Source organism: Colletotrichum tamarilloi, assembly GCF_030869305.1.
Source record: "Colletotrichum tamarilloi strain Tom-12 chromosome Unknown Scaffold_12.1, whole genome shotgun sequence".
Lineage (NCBI taxonomy): Eukaryota > Fungi > Ascomycota > Sordariomycetes > Glomerellales > Glomerellaceae > Colletotrichum > Colletotrichum tamarilloi.
The window spans coordinates 472,238-493,170 of record NW_026849395.1 but is presented as its reverse complement, the minus strand read 5'-3'; the positions used below and the strand labels follow the sequence as shown (position 1 = coordinate 493,170).

General features: G+C 53.4%; 7 protein-coding genes across 7 annotated transcripts; 1 reads left to right on the top strand and 6 right to left on the bottom strand.

The window, feature by feature from the left end:
• Window positions 1-1,196: 1,196 nt before the first annotated feature.
• On the bottom strand, window positions 1,197-1,994 carry CTAM01_04970 (nicotinamide N-methyltransferase; the record flags this gene model as incomplete). The annotated part of the gene is made up of 1 exon (XM_060521000.1): window positions 1,197-1,994. One exon carries the CDS (start codon window positions 1,992-1,994, stop codon window positions 1,197-1,199), a length of 798 nt encoding a protein of 265 aa, XP_060384369.1.
• Window positions 1,995-4,143: 2,149 nt separating this feature from the next.
• Window positions 4,144-5,406, bottom strand: CTAM01_04969 (uncharacterized protein; the record flags this gene model as incomplete). The annotated part of the gene is made up of 1 exon (XM_060520999.1): window positions 4,144-5,406. One exon carries the CDS (start codon window positions 5,404-5,406, stop codon window positions 4,144-4,146), a length of 1,263 nt encoding a protein of 420 aa, XP_060384368.1.
• A 1,144-nt stretch (window positions 5,407-6,550) lies between these two features.
• On the bottom strand, window positions 6,551-8,390 carry CTAM01_04968 (copper fist DNA binding domain-containing protein; the record flags this gene model as incomplete). Its single annotated transcript, XM_060520998.1, has 2 exons — window positions 6,551-8,174; window positions 8,359-8,390. 2 exons carry the CDS (start codon window positions 8,388-8,390, stop codon window positions 6,551-6,553), a joined length of 1,656 nt encoding a protein of 551 aa, XP_060384367.1.
• A 1,098-nt stretch (window positions 8,391-9,488) lies between these two features.
• CTAM01_04967 (uncharacterized protein) lies at window positions 9,489-10,538 on the bottom strand (the record flags this gene model as incomplete). Its single annotated transcript, XM_060520997.1, has 2 exons — window positions 9,489-9,613; window positions 10,343-10,538. The coding sequence occupies 2 exons, from the start codon at window positions 10,536-10,538 to the stop codon at window positions 9,489-9,491; spliced, it is 321 nt and encodes a 106-aa protein (XP_060384366.1).
• Window positions 10,539-12,245: 1,707 nt separating this feature from the next.
• Window positions 12,246-14,765, bottom strand: CTAM01_04966 (coatamer subunit protein; the record flags this gene model as incomplete). The annotated part of the gene is made up of 1 exon (XM_060520996.1): window positions 12,246-14,765. One exon carries the CDS (start codon window positions 14,763-14,765, stop codon window positions 12,246-12,248), a length of 2,520 nt encoding a protein of 839 aa, XP_060384365.1.
• A 1,136-nt stretch (window positions 14,766-15,901) lies between these two features.
• Window positions 15,902-16,437, top strand: CTAM01_04965 (uncharacterized protein; the record flags this gene model as incomplete). The annotated part of the gene is made up of 2 exons (XM_060520995.1): window positions 15,902-15,907; window positions 15,979-16,437. The coding sequence occupies 2 exons, from the start codon at window positions 15,902-15,904 to the stop codon at window positions 16,435-16,437; spliced, it is 465 nt and encodes a 154-aa protein (XP_060384364.1).
• A 2,814-nt stretch (window positions 16,438-19,251) lies between these two features.
• Window positions 19,252-20,348, bottom strand: CTAM01_04964 (calmodulin; the record flags this gene model as incomplete). The annotated part of the gene is made up of 5 exons (XM_060520994.1): window positions 19,252-19,286; window positions 19,366-19,779; window positions 20,038-20,053; window positions 20,220-20,276; window positions 20,346-20,348. The coding sequence occupies 5 exons, from the start codon at window positions 20,346-20,348 to the stop codon at window positions 19,252-19,254; spliced, it is 525 nt and encodes a 174-aa protein (XP_060384363.1).
• Window positions 20,349-20,933: the final 585 nt, after the last annotated feature.

Here is a 20,933-nt window from a genome sequence, read left to right as displayed (position 1 = left end):
TCGTCTTCTGGGCACATGCCAGTGTACGTTTCTGGTTCTGGATCGTCAAGTAGTCTTTCGTAGCCTCTTCATAACCTGCTGGCAGTTTGAGTCCTCAGGCTCGCTACTAGCACCTTATTTGCCAGTAACAAAGGGGCCGGAGGTCTAGAATGACTGGAACTTATCGGTAGAGGGTGGCCTGACGGTGTCTGTCTGATTTGAGCGGCCAACTCGTTCAAATCCTGGCGCTGATATAAGACTAGATGTCTTCTTAACCAAACCATATGGATCGAATGTGAGCCACATTTTTCGTAGACATGCGGCTAGTGATATTTGTGACGCACCATGCGAAATTGACGGCAATGGTTAATAGAAAAATTGAATGTTGGTGTCATGCCCTTGGCAAGAGAGCGGCATATGTAAAGTTCTCGAGATCATATCTCGAACTCCGGAGCCAGTTGCCTCATAGTCTCAAAGGTCGAGATGGTCAGCTTGAAGAGGCTGGACACAGGAGATCCCCCTTCTCCAGGTCCAAGTCTTTCATAGCATAGATTTCAGCACAATGACAACAAATCCATGCAATGCTGAAAGCATCTCGCTCCAACTCGTAGAGCCATGGTTATCAAGGTCCCCTTCCAGCTGCAGTCTACGAGGAAAGTGAGAAGGAGGCAGGTGGAAGATGCCTTCCCGGTGTAAAGTCTTGCAGCCCCACCCGTACCTTCCCACCTACTACCTCCCTCCTCCCTCCTTCCCGTCTTTCGTCGAAGGAGGCTATTTACATCTCCTCAACTTCATTCCTGTCACCAGCACCCATCCGGATTGGCCGGGTGGTTTACACTCTGACGCAGAGATGTTAAAAAAAATACTCCAATGAAGCCGTGCTGGCCTGAGGGGCGCGCTGTTCGAATCTGGGCAGGGGCGTGGACTATAAGGTCAGTATTCCCCCTCCATTCCTTTCTCTTTTTTTCTCATTTTCTGTCAAAGGTCCATTTGAATGTCTCTTTCATGATATCATCCTCAGTAGAGAATTTCTTTGGTGTCCTTTTCATTTGTATCCCATGCTTTTTGTTTATTCCAGTCCAGATATGCCCACCCAATTCTTCCTTCATGCTCATTCCTCGTAGAAAATCACTCGCCCATGGCTCAGAGATCCCATAACGCAATCCAGCAGACACTAACCGTCCCTCGTCCAACGTCTTCAACATCCCCAACATCCCTCATGCCTTGCTCTCCTCCAGCAGCTCCCTCGGCCACCGCACCTCAAACCCGCTCACCGTCTTCTGAATCTCCAAATCGCCCGGGTCTCCATCAAACAGCGGCTTCTCCATCTTCTTCTCAAACACCTGCTCGACAAGCAACCCCCTCTCCCTCACGACATCGAAGAAGGCCAGGTCCTTGTGCCTCAGCCACGGCCGGTACGACGTGAAGAACACATACGCCACGCTCCCCTCCTTCCTCGCCAGCGCCTCCCAGATCGTATCAGCAAGCTTCCCGTGCTCAGAGTGCCGGAACAGCAGATCCGCCAACACCAGCACGTCAAACTTCTCCTCTCCCCCCTCGGCTGGAGAAGCAATCTCCGCCAACAGAGGCTTCACGTCCGCGCCCCAGACATACCCCTTGGGCACCACGACCCCCTCCAGATCCCCCGCCTCGTCCACATTCTTCTGCATCGTCATGACGATATCCGCGTCCGGGAAATCCGATACCACGACGCGCTTTGCGCCCAAGATGCCCGCCGTCAAACTCGGCAGGCCGGCACCGGCACCGAGCTCCAGCACCGTCTTGCCTTTGACGCGGGACGGGTCCGCCTCAAAGTAGTCTGAGACGACCCGGCTTCCGTTCCAGAGGTGGTGCGCTTCGGTGGGCGAGTAGCCGACCAGGTGCAGAGTCAGGACGCGGCCCGAGGCGAGGGTGTGGGTTTGCGAGGTGGGTGGCGGGGTGGGCGGGTAGTAGTCCTCCGGGTCGGCGAAGAGGTCGCCTGTGTCGCCGTCGGCGACGTCGCTTACTGGGCTCATTATGAAGCGTGTGTATTGTTTGCGAAGTGCGTTGGTGGTGGTGGGTGTAGTCCCAGAGCAGCGACTGAGAGGTATCTTGATACCCTGGTTGAAGAGGGGCAGGTCCAAGTGAGAGACCTTGTGATGAGCTGAGCGCTAGGTTGTCTCTCTGTGAGACTCCGGGAAAGAATGATGTGACGAGCTTCTCTCTGTGAGAATACTTTCACTTGCTGAGTCTAGCTAGAGCGTCAGTTACGGTCGGGACATGGTGAAGGTTGAGAGCAACTTACTTGAATGAATGCGGGGTGTAGAGGGGTCAATCGCAAATGAGTCGCAATTTTCGACATCTTTTTTTTTTCTTTTGCGACAAAGTGAAGTGGGTACAGTGTGAGACAGTCCTCCATCTCCAACCAAAAGAATGAAGTATTGGTGGGCTTGAACACAGTGTGAAGCAGGCGCTGGCACTTCATCTCCTAAGTGTATATGAAGTGCTGAGTGAGTTCTCTGATCTCGATAAACGAGTCTCATAAGGATATGATCAAATCTATCGAACTATGCCTTCAGGTTTCTCTATGCCTCCAGCATCCTTTCATCGGCACCAATTTGTCTGAGAGATATCGCTCATGGACCACGTGCAAAGAAGCCTACCAGCCATAAAAGGAGACACACCGCCGGTATTCAAAGTCTTCGTTCCCTTTCACCAGAAGATGAGCGGCTGTGAAAGAAGCCTTGCTTCAGCAAAGCTCGGTTCTGGCACTAAGAAAGGGCGACTAACGATGTCAAGCTGTGTTCACTCCTGGCCACTCACTCACTTCATCAAGCAGGAAGAGACTGCGCTTCAAGACCGCACGTTTAACTACTATTTACTACAAGACTATCGACTAGTCTTCCTGACGTCTCTGTAACAGGGCTACCTTATGACATGCGTAGACTTAGGAAGGTTCGGCCTGGTGGCCGGGAGGTTCAGATGAAGATCTCCTCGTTCTGACACGATCCCGTCTTGCTATCTTATAAAAGGATTCACGCCAGCGGCATCTAGCGACTCTCGGGCAGAGGCAATGGGCCGGGACAGGAGGATTAGTAGCAGTGAGACTGATGATGGTGCTGAGGTCGAGCTTACCATATACTTTCGGGTTGCCTGCTTCACTCAAGCTTACCCCCATCACCCCATTGAAAGAGACAAGAACCAAAGAAAGGCCCTGCTAACGCCCATTATCCAGCGACTCGGACGTGGTCGTCACACATCGTGCAGATGAGGGTGATGAGCTAGTATGACGAGCTACCGAGTATCATTGTAGTAGGAAAAAGGCCATGAGCTCGCCCATGAAGCATCTCTGCTGGGTCTCTCAAGACCAAAGCCTTCGAGACCACTACCCCTCTAGAACTACCAATTCAACAATAGCCTAGCTACTCTTAACAAATCACATGCCATGTCGGAATCGAAGGATCCTAAGTTTTCAATATAAACGGTCTTCTTATTAAAGGTACAGGCGGGGTTGTATAACACCATGAACCAGACTTCTACCTATAATGCATACTCTTTATATTTTTCAACAAGGAGGTCTAGCTTCTTTGAAAAACAATACATTCGTCCAAGTGACTCGCGCCAATTCAAGGGACACACATTTGTCTAAAATGTTGGGGCCCAAGAAGTTCTATATTCAAGCCAAGGAAGTTCAAACACAGGCATACTAAGAGACTTACGTCCCCGGAAGAGATTCGCATTAACTATCTCATAACTCCGTCCACGACCCAACAACACGCACGTACTCATTATATACTATCTAGACAAGCGAGACGAACGCAGCAAACTAATAAGTATAACCTAAAGGACATCGCCTCTTCCTATGTCTATCTCAGCCTAGCAACCCGCACGTATTCGTTACATATCGTTCAAACGAGTGAGACGAGCGTGACAAGCCAGCAACTTTATCCATACCGCCCCATTCACCTACCATCCCCTCTAGTAAATCATCGCTCTCACCTGAAGCCCGACCCGACCCTATCATGACCGCCGAGCCACCTCCCGAAAAAGTCATGACGAAGATAGATAGGGCGCATTCATCCAGCTACCGACCGAACGGATACATATACTACCTGGCCAATCTACCCAGCCTGGATCCAGACCATGATAACATCCTCCCCCTTTACACTCACATCTCCCCCTTCCTCACCCAAACCTCTGCTTCGCCAGCTCCCTCAACCCCTTCATAACACCCTCCTCCCGCTCCCGATACTCCCTAACCCTCTCCTCCCGCTCAGCAGCCCTCGCCCTCGCAATCTCCTCCCTCCTAACCTCCCGTTCCGTCTTCTTCCTCTCCTCCCTCGCCTTCATCGCCTTCAACTCGGCAAAACTATCACCGCCGCCCATGAGCTCCTGCTCGCTCACCTCCGCCACCCCACCATCCCCACCTAACCCCTTCTCCCGAAACTCCTTCATCTTCTCGTTGACCGCCGCCCTCTTCTCGAGCTGCCTCTCCCGCGTCCCCGCCTCCGCGCGCGGGGCGACGTCGTCCAGCCTCTCCCGCTGCAGCTTCCTGTCCTCTTTCCGAGCCTGCCGGAGATCCGACGCCCGCGCCGAGCGGTCGCGCGCCGCTTCCTCGGCGAGGGTCTCGCGCTGCAGGGAGAGGTCTACCATGTTGGGGATCCCGGGGCCGGAGCGCTGGCCGGTACCTCGCGAGGTAGGCGGTAACCTCGGTCCAAGATCATCGTCGTCGTCGTCGTCATCTTCCTCGTCGTTACGATCCCCATCATCCTCCTCATCAGTCCTCTCCCGGTTGTAATCTCTCTCCTCGCTCCTCTCCACCGCCTCCTCTCTCCCCCTCCCATCAGAGCCCCGCGAAGGAAGCCCCTCAATCCCGACCTCGAGCACCCTCTCCTTGGCGGAGACAAACATCTCGGGATCATACCACCCCTGCGACAGCTCCCCTCGGTTCCACTTCCCCACGAAACTCTTCCATCGACCCCTCACCTCCCTCTCGTCCATCTCGCGAATGTCCTTCTGCTTCTGCAAGTCGAGATAATACGCCAACAGCGGCCGAAACACTTCCATCTCCGACTTGCCCAGCTGGCGCGCCTCATACGGCAACGACGCTGCCGCAGCAGCCGCCTTCTTCTCTTTCGAAGCAGTGCCGCCCCCGCTGGCAGTGTCACGCGGCCCATCCCGGTGCCGACGATGATGATGATGGCGTCGATGCCTGTGTCTCGAATCCCGATCCTCCGGGTCATCGCGGTCGCGGTCGCGGCGGCTGCCGCCGTCGTCTCCGCGGGGAGATCTCACACTCCGCTCCCGACGCGAACCGCCCTCGCCGACGGGTGACCTCCGCCTCACTTCGTCCCGGTGCCGTCTCGGCGACCTTGACCGGGAGCGGGTCCGTCCGTATCTCCGCTCCTCACCCCTCCGCTCACCCGAGCGCTCGTCGTCTCCGGCCATACTTCAGAGGACGAATTGACGTTCAAATGAGTGAGCTACGCTCTCGAGCAAGGATGCGCCAAGTTGGGATGAGATTAAGATGAAAAGATCCACGATAAGGCACCCTCGTTGACACACCACACGCAAGGCCCCTCTTTGCCTGTTTGCGACACGTCCTTCTCGAAAGAACCTCGGAAAACAAGCTTTTCTCCTTGCTTTTGGGGTTCGTTCCCCAAAATGTGACAAGCAAGGTCGCACGTCAGATATCTCTTGACAAGGATGGCGACTGCTCTCTCCCCAAAGAGAAACTTGACAAAGTGAGGTGGTAGGTGTGTGGGGTAAGGATTTCTGGTCCGGACGTCGAATCGTGGCCGTCTCTTTGTTTGACCACAGTTTCAGGCTGTGAGAATCTGCCGCGACGGTGAAGCCGATCAGCCGAAATTGGCCTGCGCACCCAAAGGAAGGGGGGTGGCAATACTCGGAGGATGCCGAATGGGGTTGGTTATCCAAGGTGAATTATGCGGCGGCAGGTAATGAAGAAGCTCGAGAGGTGAGGAATTGTAATGGTGCTAAATATCAAAGTACGGTACGGTAGTTGCAAGGTTGGTCGTTTGCGGTGATGTTGTACGAGAAGTCGACGTCCGTGCCTCCTGACGGCAAGGAAAAAGTTGGAGACTCCCCTGGTCTCGCGGCGTGGCTGCCCTGGGGACCGGAGCAGTGGGTACCCCAACTTCGGCGCCGGAAGACAGCACACACCGTGCCGAGTTCCCCTCTCCTGCCCACGACAACTCCGAAAGTAATGTCTGAATTACGGCACTTGAGCCCGGGTTCTATCGTCTGTCAATTTCGAGCTGTCTCAGCCCAGTGTAGGTATTTCTCAGCTCATTCTTGACTTCACTGTGAACGGTACGCGAGGGAAGTGTTGAATAGTTTCTGTTTCGATTTCAATCACCGGATCGTCAAACGTTCTATGATCGAGTATTTATTCTATCAGTACTATGATGCGGCCAGTAGAGGGTATCGTTCCAAACACCGCGTATGCAACTCGAAAACGGCTGAACAATGCCGACCTTCCAAAAGACTCATTCGTATCCACCGTCGAGGGTAAAACATTCCGCAAAACCTAATCCTTTGCGGACCCCAGCTCGACACACCCGAACACCCCTCATCCTGACTCGGGCATGGGCGAGTTATTGTGTATCGAGCAGCCGAGGCACTGACAATCGTCGCCGCATGGACATGACGACGTCTCGCCAGCGCATCCGTCACCGTTGAACGGGTATGTCACGAAGAAGAAGTCGTTCGCCGATAGTGCCTGCTCTTCACTCAACACTGAGGCTCCATCGGAAGGTGTTTGCGGCCCAGCAGGAGAACCGCTGTTTTCGCCATTCGTGTGTGCATCCATTCCGCGGGCGCCAGTCCCGTTGGCCGATGCCGTCTCCGAGTGCCCGTTCGTGCCGTTCGTGCCGTTCGTACCATTCGTCAATCCATAAGAGTCGTCCAGCATACTTGTGTATGCAGATCGCACGTAGTCTTGTGTCGCATCGTTGTAAGGGTGAGCTGCGCAGCCCACACACTGGCAGCCGTCGCCACAGCTGCACATGTGTGATGTTGATTCGGGCATCATTGGGGTTGTACCATCTGGGGTAAAAAGCGAGTTCGGCATGCCGTATGCGGCCGGCGGCGGGATTGGTTGACCATACTGCTGCGCCTCCATCTGCTGCTTCCACTGTGCAGGCTGTAGCGGTGACATCCAAGACCCGTATTGAGGCGGATATGTGAAAATTGTTGGTTGGAAGTATGAGTTGAACATGCCTTGGGGCATGGCGGTAGGTGTCTGGAAAGGCGACATGGCTATGGCGCTCGACGGCGACATATGGCCATTCGACATGTGATGTACGTTTGTGTCTATCGCAGGTGCCTTGCTAGAGCAACAACCACCCTTCTTAGGCTTTGCTTGCGTCTTGGGGCTCGAGCTGACACTAGAAGGCTGTGTAGAGCTCCCCTCGGCTTTGCTTGGCCCTGAGCAACATGAGCCACCCGTGCTGGTGCTCGTCAACGAGGGCGGAGGGGCGGGCTTCGGCGTCCCATTTGTCTTTCCTGAGCAACAAGATCCCCCATTCGACGCCGCTGCCATCGGAGTAGGCGTTGTCGCAGTCTGTGGCGTGTTGATGGCTGATGGTACGGCATTTGGCTGAGGCATCGACATCGCGGCTCCCGGGGGGAACAGGGGCGCAGGCATCTGCTGTGGGAACATTGGATACATGATGGGTTGGTGGAAACCGCCGTTAACGCCGCCCATCATGGTCATACCGCCGTACTCCATCCCATTTCTAGGTGCGGGCATACCCGGCATGCCACCGTTGGCTTGTGGCATGTGATTCGCTTGGGCCATGTCGTATGGCGGCAGTATGTTGATATTGGTGGCATCCATCCTCTCGAGGTTCACGGGGTCGAACGACTGCTTGCGACTGGCCGCCTTCGGGGCAGACTTTTGTATGCGAAAGGAGGCGGCGGATGCCTTGGTCGGAGACATTGGCGGGACATCGCTCGCCGGCGATTCTGCCTTGATGACACTGGGTGATTCTGCGGGGGTTCCGGCGTTGCTGGAACCGCAGCCGCATTTCTGCTTTCTCGGGATGGCGGCCGTTACACTACCACAGCCGCAACCGCGAGAGGGTGGATGAGGACATGTGCTCAAAGGTCTGCCGGGCTTTCGAACGGGGACCATCAAGCGTTCATTCGCATGGGTGCATTTGGTGGAGCGATGACCACGGATGCATGGCTCGCTAGAGGGCGAAGGGTGAAGTGGTCAGCTCAGGGTCCTGCGGAAAGCGGGATGCGGGATGCGGGATTCCATCGATGCACACAGAAATCGCCAGTCATGGCCGTAGTATGGCGAAGGAAAACACGACGAGGAGAAGACGAAATGATGGAGGACAGGAACGGAAGGAATAGGACGCTGCGACTTACCAAGCCATCTTCTGGCCGTTGATGAGCGGCATGGTGGGCTGTGGTGGGGGTGGCTCTCAAGGTTGCTGTGATACGTGAGAGGAGGTAGAGATTTTGGCGATCTTCCAAGTTGCGGTAGTGTCTCCGGGCTTCTCTAAAAAGGTAATTGCAAAAGTAAAAGCTGCGATGAATGTCGCTCGCTCAGGCTTCGGCCCCAATAGACCTCGGACGGTGGGAGTGAGCGGCGGCGTGGAACATGAAGGCGGGAGCCAGCTCTCAAGGTGCGGCGGCGGCGTTCGTCGAGTCTTGGTTCTGGTCGTTCCTATGGTTCGCGGTCGCTGCTGGTCGGTCTCTTTGGTGGGCTTGTTTGCGACGCAGGCAAGCAAGCTATGTATCCGGCGACGATGGGTGAAATCGGCTCAGCGGGCAAGAAAGGCCATGTGATGATCGAGAGGGCGCCGGCGGTAAGGTGAGTCGTCGGGGGCTTCCAGCGCAAAGCAAATCGGTAACGATGTCGAGGTGAGAAATGCGGGATTGCAAGAGCTGGAAATTGGCGAGAGAAACGAGCGGCGTTTCGAGCGTGAAGAGGTTTAAAGCTGCGCGCAAAGGCCGGGGGGTCGTAAGGAAGGGCAGGTTTCTGGGTATTGAATGAAATGGAAGTAGACGGGACTCTGAGAGAAGCGCCGGGTCGGCAAAGCAGTGGGATCGTTGCTACCTTTACCTTAGCTGCCCTGGTACCCAAGGTAAGGTATCCGTAGTGCTTAGTGTGTGGTGTGTGGTGGTCGGTGGTCGGTGGTCAGGGAAGACAAAGTCACAAAGGCGGGTTAGCAAAGGGCAGAAACAGCGACGGTCCATGGGAACAGGAAACGGCCCAGTGGACCGTTTGAGGTGGAAAGGACGTCGGCGTCGGGGGAGACTGGGTTTGGCCTGTACGAATAGTCCACTGCGACTGAGGAAGGAACAACACGGTCAACACCAGCAGCACCTGCTCGAGTCGAGTTAAGGTACCTTTGGGTAGGTAACTTGAAGAGCAGTCAAGGCAAGTCCCTTCTTTCCTCTCTCTCTTCCTCACTCCTTCTCCCGATCTGAATTCAGCAAAACACTCCTTCCCCCGACCCGAATTCAGCAAGAGGTACAACCATTGAACCACCTCATACAGGTAGGTAGGCACTTGCCTCCTCTCGGATAGCCTTGGGTCCCTGACCAGCACTAGCGGCCCCTATGCTCGATGTCCTACCTTGGTCCTTGGCATCGTCTAGTCCAGCCCAGTGTGAGCCTGTGAAGGTGAGTGAGTTCCAGTTCCGAGCCCCCCCCCCCCCCAGCCAGCAGCGGCAAGAGGAGACGCCCAAGAGAAGCACGAGTAGTGGACAGCGGCGGTGGGCGTGGGCAATGGATGGGGCGCGGCGGGCGGGAGGGGGGTGAGCGAGCCAGGTGAGGGACGGCATCCCGGTAGCGCATCGAAACAGCCCCACGTGCGGGGGGGGTTTACTACATGCCTCGCTCGCTGTCCGCCGCCTGCTTCACTTTCTGCCTTGCTCGGATACTCGACGCATGGATGACAAAGATAGTTCAACGAGGGTACGAATGCCGTACAGATACCGAAATCTCAGTGCCCCAGTGACAAGTTTGCCTACATCAGTATCTGCGATGAAAGCCCGGGCGGGAAGAGGGGTCTGTCTGCAGCTCTCATCACAGACGGCATGCCATGTCTGTCCGTACACCCAGAACCACTGGACAGGTACATACAGTACACAGATACCCTTTCCGGCCATGCCACCTCAACCTCGTCTTACAATCCGAGCCCAGTCATGTCCATGGTCCCTCACTGCCAACCTCAATGCCTCATAAGACTTGAACATGGGATGACTCTAGATGGTCCTGACTATCCATCTCTCTTCTTCACTCTTGTTCGGAGCAAGCTTTTTTTGACGGCAACTTTCTAACCAACTCTAAGGCACGTTATCCAACACGATAACAGGGCCAACCCAGCAGCACCACCACCAACCCAGGAATTTCTGCGTCTGCTTAAAACGGCAAGCCGGGCGCGGTTGGGACTTTACCTCAAGCCCGTAATCTATGGCCTGGACGCGGCGCGCTTCCCACGTTGACATGCCGTTCGCCGCAGGAGCGTCCCGAGCGTCTATCTCCCTCACTGTCGGTGGGCTTCTTAACCAGATAGAATGCCTATCAGCACAAGACATGCCGCAACGCATCGGAAAAGGGAGAGATAAAGAAAGACGTGAGAGAGATGTGGCTGACTAGCAAGACAACGCTCCCGGCCATGAGAATAAGCCGCGTGCTCTCCCTTCTTCTGCCGGGATATGCTGCCCAACTTGATAAGAAGCTAACTCTGGATCGCCGTTTAGTACCGAGTTCCCGTTTTCCCTTTACTCTCTGTAACCCAGTCTGTCTCTTTACACAGTACATGAGAATATGGGAGCAGGCCCTCAGGGTCATATTTCTTCTTCACGCCATTCTTGCATCTTGACATGTCGTTGTGCCCCCCCATATCGATTGTAAGCTCCATCATCAGAGGAACTGTAAGATCATGTCAAGGGTCCAGACTTTTGAGATCCTGTGCGACCACACATGCACTCACACTCACACTTACTCACACATTACGGCTGACCGTCTGACTGGGCTCATCCTCTCACTCCCGCGAGTCGGTGCCGAGTCCGCGGTCGGCCCAGACTCAGGCTCCCCCCCTTCCAGGCTCCAGGCCGGGAATCAGGTCACCTACGAAAAGAAAGTCGGAACTTTTCAGGAAATTCATATTGCCTACTGTGCAAAGTACATCGAACATCGATCTCATGTACGACTTGAATCCGATTTCGTGTCTTGAAAGGTCTCGCCACGGTTCAGTAGTCCACTCATCCTCCCCGTGTTAGTGGTTCAGCCAACGACAACCCGCACGGATATCGCGCGCGCACAGGTTTCCCAAGGCTCAAAGCATTCCGAGAACCCCCATAAATGAATTCGTTTTCCCACGACCAGGCTCTCTACATCAGGAAACTCGAGCGCGGGGACAAATACATGGGCAGATAGAAAAGCGAAAAAAGGGCGAGGACTACCGTAAGAGGGTGGGAGCGAGCAAGTAAAAAAAAACAACCGACTACATACTCCACCGTCAGAGGCTCGAGAGGCAAGGGAAGTGAGCAAGTTTTGATTGGCCGGATCCGGTCAAGCACCACCAAAAATTCACAACGAGAAGGTCGTCGAACCAGACCACCCCTCTCTCTCTCGCTCTCTCGCCCTCTCTCTACGAGCCTACCCAACAAGAAACCGCTTCACACGAAGAATGCGTATCCATGGCTGTGCAGAAGTAGCGCTCCGAAAAAAGGTACCCCGTGGGTGGACACTTTGTGATGTAACCTGTGTGCCTGTGTCGTTGGCATTAAGGCGGCTTCTCTCTTCATTCTCCGCCGCAACTTGTGGCGCGGGGCTAGATATATGTTGCTGAAAGTGAGGAAGGGAGAGATCTCTGTAGAGGCAATATGTAGACGGCTCGTCAATTACTGCCCTCACCTCCACGCCAAGGTGAACCCGCCAACCGACGCTTCACTTATGCCGTCATATCTCATCCCTTTCATATATCCATCCGTATGGACTTGTCTGCCCATCACCCTTTATGCATTGCCATGCCGCGCTCTCTCTAAGCGGCTTCGGGCAGCCTAAACTTGGACCGCCCCGTCCTGCAGAAGCAGGACGGCTGCCATATCCCCCTCTCACATATACCCCGTCCCGCTCACGGCCCAGTCAAGACACATGCGTTTACAATACTATTCTTCAGACAAACCCAGGATCTTCATAGGGTGAGCAGTTTTTATCAATCGTCCAAGCCCGCCGTCTCGCCCCTGGTGTCGTCTTGGCCTACTTGAAGAACCAGCGCCTGCGTCCGCCACGCGCGCTTAGTTTCCCTCATCCGAATCCCCAGAGTCAGCAAACATGTCCACTGCTCTCATCCTTTTCCGAGGCTGTCCCTTCGGCTGGGTTGATAATTGCAAACGTCCGACAGTGGGGGCGTCGTCAGTCTTCGCGGCCTCTGCCGTTCCTTCTACCTTGCTGCTGGTCTCGCCTGACGGTGACTGATCCTTTGCCGTTTCGGTTGCGTCCTCTTCCATCGGCTCCCCCTCGACATCATCATCCACCATGGGCTCACCCTCCACATCCTCCTCGCTCATTGGTTCGCCCATGACATCGTCTTCTTCCATGGGTTCACCGGCAACATCCTCCTCATCCATTGGTTCGCCTTCGACGTCATCCACCTCTTTGTCAGCTGTTGACTCTGGCGCTCTCTGATCAAGGGTGCTCGTTGTGGCAACATCGGCGGCCGGCATCGAGGACTTCTCAACCACCTTCCATCTACCCTTCTTGGCTGCGTCATCTTCAATCTGCTCTTGTGTCTTTGAAGATGGCGGGTTTTCGAAAGTTTTGGCAAACAACTCCTGACTCTCCGTTGGGAAGACACACCAACCTTCCCAAAGGGTCAGGACTAGACCGACGCTTCGTTTCCACTTCTCAGCCCGCAGTCGGCCCCAGTTTAGCTTCTCAGCCATCAGCCCCAGACCCTCAAAAATATTGTGCTCTTTGAGTGCTCCTTCGAAGATTTGTCGATACCGCCAAGCACGCTGAATACCGCTACTAGAGGAGGCGGATAGTACGTCGCTGACAACGTAAAGGCCCACAAGGCTTGCACCGCTGGTGTCAGGGCCCTCCTTCTCGGTTTTCCCTTCCGGCTCAGCTTCAGGCGGCTCTGAATCGCCCCTTTGTCTTCCCTTCTCTTTGCCATTCGACTGAAACTCTGGGTTGGCCGCCGTTAATGCAAAGGGCTTCTCGACATTCGAGACGATCATGTCGACGACCTCTTTGGCACCCCGGCTTGCGTGCGTAAGCGCAAACGCTGTCACTCGGGCGACATCTCCTTTCCGAATCTTGGACAAAGTTGTGGGCAAACGTGATAAGAGATGGGTAAGCTTTGCTTTGTCGAGTGGGTTCAAGAAGGTAGCCTCTGCTTCAGGCCCCTGAGTCTGATTCTCGCGGTTTTCCCCGTCAAAGTCCTCGTCGTCCGAGGAGTTATACTCCGAGTCGGATACAAACTCATCGAGTTCTGTGACGAACTCGAATGGCAGGCCTTTCTCTGGAGCTTTCCAGGCATGGCTGCCGTCAAAAAGCGGTAGATACCGTCCCTTGTTACTCCGAGAAGATGCTCCTGTGACGATCTCCCATAATCGCCATCGGTACCAGATACCTCCTTCGCTGCGTGCGTCCCAAATCCAAGCCCATTTTTCCTCCCGTTGAACCTCGGGGCGGCTCATGAGCAAAGCCTCAAATTCCACGCCGTGCTCGAGAACCGACTCGATGGTCCTGTTGATGAGGTGTACCATCTTTATATCGTTTGGAGGCTTGACAGGCACGTGAAGAATACTGCTCCGATTGATTGAAGCACCGATATTTGGGCCATACGAAGTTGGCGGCGCAAAGCCTCGATGGAAGGCGTGCTGTGTTGTCGCGTTACCGGGTGCTGTCGGCTGTGATACAGGCTTGGCACCAAAAGGCTGCGATCCGGCGGATGTACCACCCAGAGTCGATGTTGTCGCGGTTGCCACCGTTGAGGATAGATGCCGGTGCAACGACAAATAACAGCCGTAACCCAGGTAGCGATTTTGTAGCGAGCTCACGACTGCATCCAGTTCTGTTGCTGGCGTGTCTGGCGATAGTGTGACAATGGCTACGGCGCATTTCTTCTCCGTGCCCGAAGGTCCCATAGGCGGTAAAATCTTGACGTGTTCAACATTAAGGCTTGTCGGGATCAATGACTTGATGAAGGCAGGCGATGTTCCAGGCGGCAGCTGAGAAAGACGCAACGTAGGTCTAGCCACTGCGACTTCCTCAGCTCTCGAGTCTGGTTTGGCTTCGTCCTCGTCGTCACTGTTGTGGAAGACCTTGGCGACCGAACTCGGTTCCTCCCTTTCCTCGAACCCGAGCCTGCCATCTCTGTCCCTCTCCTGCCGGTATGCGTCGAAGCCCCTCTTCCTTCCAAGCGAGCCAGGCGGAGGTCCCAAGCTTCCCGGACCGCTCTTGAAGCTCGGAGTAGGACCTAGACTACCAGGGCCGCTCTTGGGATTGGATGCGCCAAAGTGTCGCCTAGATGGTGCAGGTGCGCCCAACGGAGCGCCGCCGAACCCAGCCACCTTGGGCTGGGGTCTTTGTGAAGGCATCGAGCCAAACCGGCCGGTTCTCGGGTCGTCATCGTCATCGTGGTCGAAACTCTTGACAAAGTCTTGGTATACTGCGGCGGTCTCGGCAGCCTCGCGGGCCTTCTTTGCTTCGGCTTCGGCTCTCTGTTTCTCGAACGCGGATTGCTTGGATGGTTTCTGGAGCTTCGCCTCCACGTCGGGGAATTCGACGAGGTCTTTTGCCGATGACATCGCTACCGGTATAGCTGTGAAGCTTCTTGTCGCATAGTCAGAATCGATGAGAATCTGCCGAGTTCAGGAGGCGCGTGGTCGTAGACCGCAGTTGACTGTATTCGTAAAGTTGCAGATGAAGTTCAGCGCAGCGCTCTGTAAGTGTGTCCGTGGACCTGTCGCGCCGTGCACTGTGTGCAAGAAGATAGACGGAAGTCTCGCACTGTTCTCCTCACTGCCACTTTCTGCTGTGGCTTGACCGACTTGAGCCACACTTTCCTGACTTCGCACCTTGTTGTACTTCACTCTGCGGTCTATCTCCACTTGTTGCCGGCAGCAGCATCCTGGCGACCGTCATGTCTGACAAAGTGTTCCTTCCGAGCGTAGCCATGGATGGTGTTGTAGATATAGACTGCACGTATCTGGAATTGATTTCTCGCGCGATTGTGGGCACTTGGTAGCACCATCGTGTGCAAGACTTGATGTAGAGGTCCACGTCTTGAGTATCGTGCAAGCGATCATCATTGGCCGAAGCGATGAGTGGGATCTGCTCTTGGGAAAACAATGGCACAGGCGAGTCAGCGCAATCATGGACCACAAGAGTGAAACCCTGGATCAGGGACATCACCAAAGCCCGCGAGGGAGTCCTCAGACGGCCACGAGATCGAGTGACCGCACCAAGCACTTTCATCACTTACCACTTGCACCAAACAGGTCTACTTGCTTATGGCGATGAGATGTTAAGTTCACAGCTTCTGCGGATGCTTCAAGCCACGAAGAACCGCTGTGGATGACACGTCATGGTGCGGCATGTAATCTAGGCAGTAGCTTATGGAAATGCGGTTTTCTCTTGAATATAAAGAAGGATGCACCTGCGACAGAACCTGACTCTTGATATCTCACCACATCACCTTCTCTGTCCCAGTGCTCTCGTAATAACGCCTGCCCCGAACCCCTTTCGAAGACGTTGATACTGACCGATACCACTAGTCCTTCCCTGGCACATATTCCTATACGTATACGGCAATACCGCATCCGACCAAGACGCCCTACATCGCACCCGTGCAATTACAAGATGGACGCTGCCATAGATCTCAACAACATGAACGCAGCCAACACGACCGACGTTCTTTCCCAGCACGTCCAGGAAGAAGGACATGGAGGTCCCACTCGTCCATTCGAGCTCATAGCCCGCACCGACTGGATGAGATTAATGTACCACACAACCTCTCAACGCGGACCGACACCCCCAAGCAGGGAATATCTTTTACCGCGGGTAGACAACATTGATGAATTCATGGAGTGGCGGGAAAGTTTTGTTCAACGAACCATATACTTCGACAATTGGTTTCTTCAATTCATTTACAGCATCTTTGACTTCTTCCGCCTCCAATATCGCATCTTGGTCACTCATTGGAGTGAATACTCAAGATGGGAGAAAGAGCGTATCAAGAATCCTTGGGGAAATTGGGAGGGTCAGATTGGATTTCAAGACGATTCCCCTGACCCTAAATGGAGGGCTAAACTTGTCGTGGAAGTGAAGGATATAAACGGGATGGATATGGGGTTCCTAATTCATCAAGATCAAGCCGTCTGGTCATGGAGAACCGAGCCACCACACGCGGCTTCCTTTTGGGATCAACCAAGACATCAGGATGTGGTGATTCCAATCAAAGCAGAGCCACAATGGTAGCCTGCACGGATCATGGGTAGTTTCCGGCATAAGTGCTGGCCTTCCTAGGGCCATACTCCCTCGTTCTTAAATGATTTCGGTCATAGATGAGCTTTCGGGAGGCAGGTAGCAGTCTACAAACAATAAATGATACTCCAGTCGATAACATCGTTCCTGTATTCTTTTTGAAAGCACCCTGCAGAGGAAGTTACGCCCAAAACTTCTTAGAAGGAAGGCTCACGCCTCTGACATGAGGCCTTGGTGTATTAGGAGTTTTCTGCTTGTTGTGATTTCGTGAACTCTTCTCTCTCCCCAACCACGTCAGAACAATCAAGGTAAGGCAATGATTGCAGACAGCTTCAATAACAACTTTGTCTATTTCTTCTACATTATGCTAACACTATATAGATGACACGACCAAGACTCACAATCGATACGTCTGTGGGCTCTGCCCACAACCGACCAACCTCCACCCCTTCGACCGACCACCCCCCCGTCTTCTCTCCCGCTCAGCCTCCCTCTTCCAGCACCAGTGTTGGGGCTCCCGTCCTCATCATCCACGTCCACCGCCCCGCCTCCCTCCGCGACACCCTCCGCCAGTGGCTTCGGCCTTTCCTCGCCTTCCTCCCCCCTTTCGTATCCGTCGTGGTATACCGACAACTCCTGGACCAGCCGCCATCCCTGGTGTTTTCTGTTTTTACCCTTTGGGTTTGGTTTGTGTTGTGTTTTTTCTTCCTGCGCCGGCAGGTTAAGAGGGTTCTTTTCCCTTACTTTCGTTAATTTTTAACCCCCTTTTTTATATTTAACAGTACTTTTAAAATACCTCTTTATCCTCTGGTAATAAACGCTCAAATGAGCGTCATGATCCGTTTTCATTTTCCGAGGATACGAAATGAATAAGCTGGAGGGAGAAAGAGGGCCCGATGAACGACTGAGCCGCACTAGTCTCAAGCCTGGTCAACTGTAGACGAAAGTATAGCAGCAGACTGGTGGCTATCCCCTGGCAATACTGGACAAACGGCCAAACTTTATCCTCTGGTAATACTGTCTGTCTGAGCTTCAAACGAGGACAGGAGATCGGCTTTTATACTCCCGACCGGCTGGCCTCAGTGCCAAACTGCGTATATGCCTGGCTGATCCAAAGCCCATGGAAGCCTCTGAAAAAGAAGAGAAGTTTATTGGCGGGAGCTTTCAATCCTGGTTGCTATGGTTAGTTCTAGTTCTAGCCTTGGCTTCAACTACGTGCAGAAATCCTCCGCTGACACCTTCAATAGCCGTTCCTACATCAGATATTGAGACCGGCGTTATCTGTGGCTCTTCATGTTCAGTCTTGGTGCCGACATCGATATCCGCCTTCAAGATGAGACTCAGAATCTACTGCATCACCAGTCTTTTTGTACTCAATGTTGGCGTTCAAATTGACCATCTCTCTCGGACGGCCTCTATTTCAGCCTCTACTCCAGCCTTCTACTCGACTACCGCCACGCCATACGGCTTCCATATCTGCTTCTGCGGCGGCAGGATCAGACAGAAATGCCAGATGTTGTTCTCTGACAGTACATGTGACGTGCTTCATCACTCAACACACGCGGAAACAACGTGCTGACTGGCTTCGCTTTAGCTCTCCTACCGATTTGGCCGGACATTGTGGTATGAAGGACCATGAACAGACACGGTCCATGCATTCGTAGTCCACCAGCATTGGTATATTGAGCTCGAGAACACCGTGCTTGTCGCCTGTCACAAATTTCGAAAAACGCATTGAAACACGAAGAACGCAATGAGAACGCACAGCTTCTTGCGCTCATGGTCAGCCTTGTTGAGAGAATTACACCTGCTCATGCGAAGGCTCAATCACCAAGGGAGACAATCTCCATCTTACTTGGGGGACTTGGCCAGCAGTCATTCCTCCTTGACATTGGGGATCGAACTCGGTGGTCACTACGCCTACCTATCCTCAGAATATCCAGCACACCCGCCCTTCGGTCTTCTGGCACTCACTGAGAATGACCACATGGTTATAGGACAATTCCATTCTCAAGGTTCCGTGAAACAATCGGAGGAAAGTTGCTGATCAGTAGGGGGCGATGCCGAGGCCAAATCAGTTCGGAATATGCTGGGTAAAAGCAAGATGCACCAGTAGCTTGAGGGCCTTTGTACTAAGATGTGGCTTAAAGGGGCCCAGCTCTTGGTTTAGGAAGAAAATGCTTCTCGGAACTGAGCTGGTTTGAAATGAAGTGATAGGGTGTCGATGCATCACTGCTAAATAGTCGAGAAATCCTTGATCGACATGCATACTATTATTCACCCTGTAAGTCAGATAGACAGATGAATTCATATATCATAATCAACGCAGAGTATTTTTGTATCTCTGTGAGATCTCACTGCTGAGCAATGCCTATTGAACTTCGACAGGTCTAGGACAGAGAAATGCCATGATGCGCCGCTGTAGCCTGAGAAGTACAAGCTAGTCAAAGCGAGGTCGGTATTCAACATCCTCCAATACATGTAGCGTTACGACGCGACTCCAGTACAGACTTACCTTAATCATATGAAATAGTCTTTCTTCGCTCAATGGCAAGACCACTGGCACGCCAGGTTTGACGGAGACCGATCACGAGAACCAAAAATGGGACACGAGCTGTTGTTGTTGTCGATCATTCCAAGATCCCACTTCGTGAGAGTATCGTGATATTGAGACCAATCCCATAGGCCCAAAGAGAAACTAGGCAGATTTCGCTCTACCCACATAACCGGACCGGAAACCCAAAGAAACAAAATACTGAACGATGGATATCACCGCCAAGAAATCCACAAACCCCCTTTTTCTTTTCTTTACTCTCTCATCATGATCGAGGCGAACTCGTCGTCTATCGAAATGTAGAGTCAGCATTGCCACCAAGTCACCCAATAGTGAGGCAGAGAGGGGGGAAACGTGAAGTCTCTTACAGTCAATTGATCCATCGCCATCCTTGTCGGCCATTTGAATCATCTCATCAATCTCCGCCGCAGTCATGTTCTCACCGAGCGAGGTGAGGACATGGCGCAGCTCCTCGGCCGAGATGGTGCCGCTGCCGTCGCGGTCAAACACCTTGAAAGCGTTCTTGAGCTCCTCCTCGGCATCGCCGACCTGCACCTTTTGCGCCATCAAGTTGAGGAACTCTGGAGGAAAGTCCGTCAGCATATGTTCCATATGGAAGAGGGGTCTTGCGGAGGGCGGAGGTGATTCGAGCTCACCGTTGAAGTCAATGGTGCCGTTGTTGTCGGCGTCGACCTCGTTGACCATGTCGTTCAACTCGGTGTCGCTGGGGTTGAGGCCCAGGGACCTCATCACCTCGCCAAGCTCCTGGGCGGTGATGTCACCTGCAGGGACGATGTCAATTTCCGTTGATGGGATGGAGAAAAAAGTAATAGAGGTCTCGCATATCAAACAAGAAGTGCATAAAATGAAAAGAGCAAGATGAGATGGAAAAAAAGGGGTCTAAGCCAGATCCTCTCTTCCGACGCTCATCCTGCCAAAGAGGGTTCAAGTCGAGTTTCAATGACCCCCCAGTTTGCCGGTGGCGGGAGGCGAAGCAAACCAAAATATTAAAGGGTTCATGGGAGAACATAAAAACTAACCTGTTCCATCCTTGTCCTATTTTGCACAGGCAAGTAGTTAGTAGAGATGCTTGATTTGAGGTTTGAGAAATTTGTTGCGCAAGCTCTACACAATGCGCTGCCAGCCTGATGGAAAGGGGGAGTGAGGGGCATTGAGGCAGCCAAGTGACGGAGAGAGCTCGGAGGGGTGAGTGAGAACTTACGAAGAGGTCAAACACCTCCTTGTACTGCGCCCTTTGCTCCTGAGTCAACTGTGCAGCCTGTCAAACACACGTTAGCTGCAGCTCATTTGATAGTCTTTCACACAAGACTAGCGATCCGAATCTCACCATCTTTTTTTTATTATGTGGTTGTCTGTTTTTGGGTGATGGGATTTTGTTTGTGAAGGAAGATTTGGGTGAGTGAGAGGTGGTTTGAGACAGGGAAGACGGCGTGGGACAGCTGAAAGCGGGGATGCGACCACGAACCCCGCACGGTGTGGGCGGTGGGAAGAGCCATGGGATTCATACGGTCTTGGTACAAAACAAAGAGCCGTGAGGTAAGGAATGGTGGGCTGGGCTGGGCTGGGCTCGCCATGGTCCAGGTTGCATCAACGTTTCCTTGTTTAGAAGCCCAACGGTCATGATTAAGTCAGCCTTGTGGTGATGTGATATCTGACTAGACCTGCCTGCCGTTGCGCTTGCTGTGCGTGCTCAGGCGATGCATGGCAACCAATAGTGGAACGAGAAACCTCTATTTGACACGGTCCAGCTTAAGGCTTGGAGTGCCTGATTTCTGCTACTTGCCTGCTGTTCTCACTGATTTGCTTCCGTCTCCTTCAGCCTCGCAAAATATCGAAGTATTTTCCCGCTTAAACCGTCATAGATCAATCATTATCATGTAGATGACCAAAACATCAAAATGGCAAAAGTTATCAG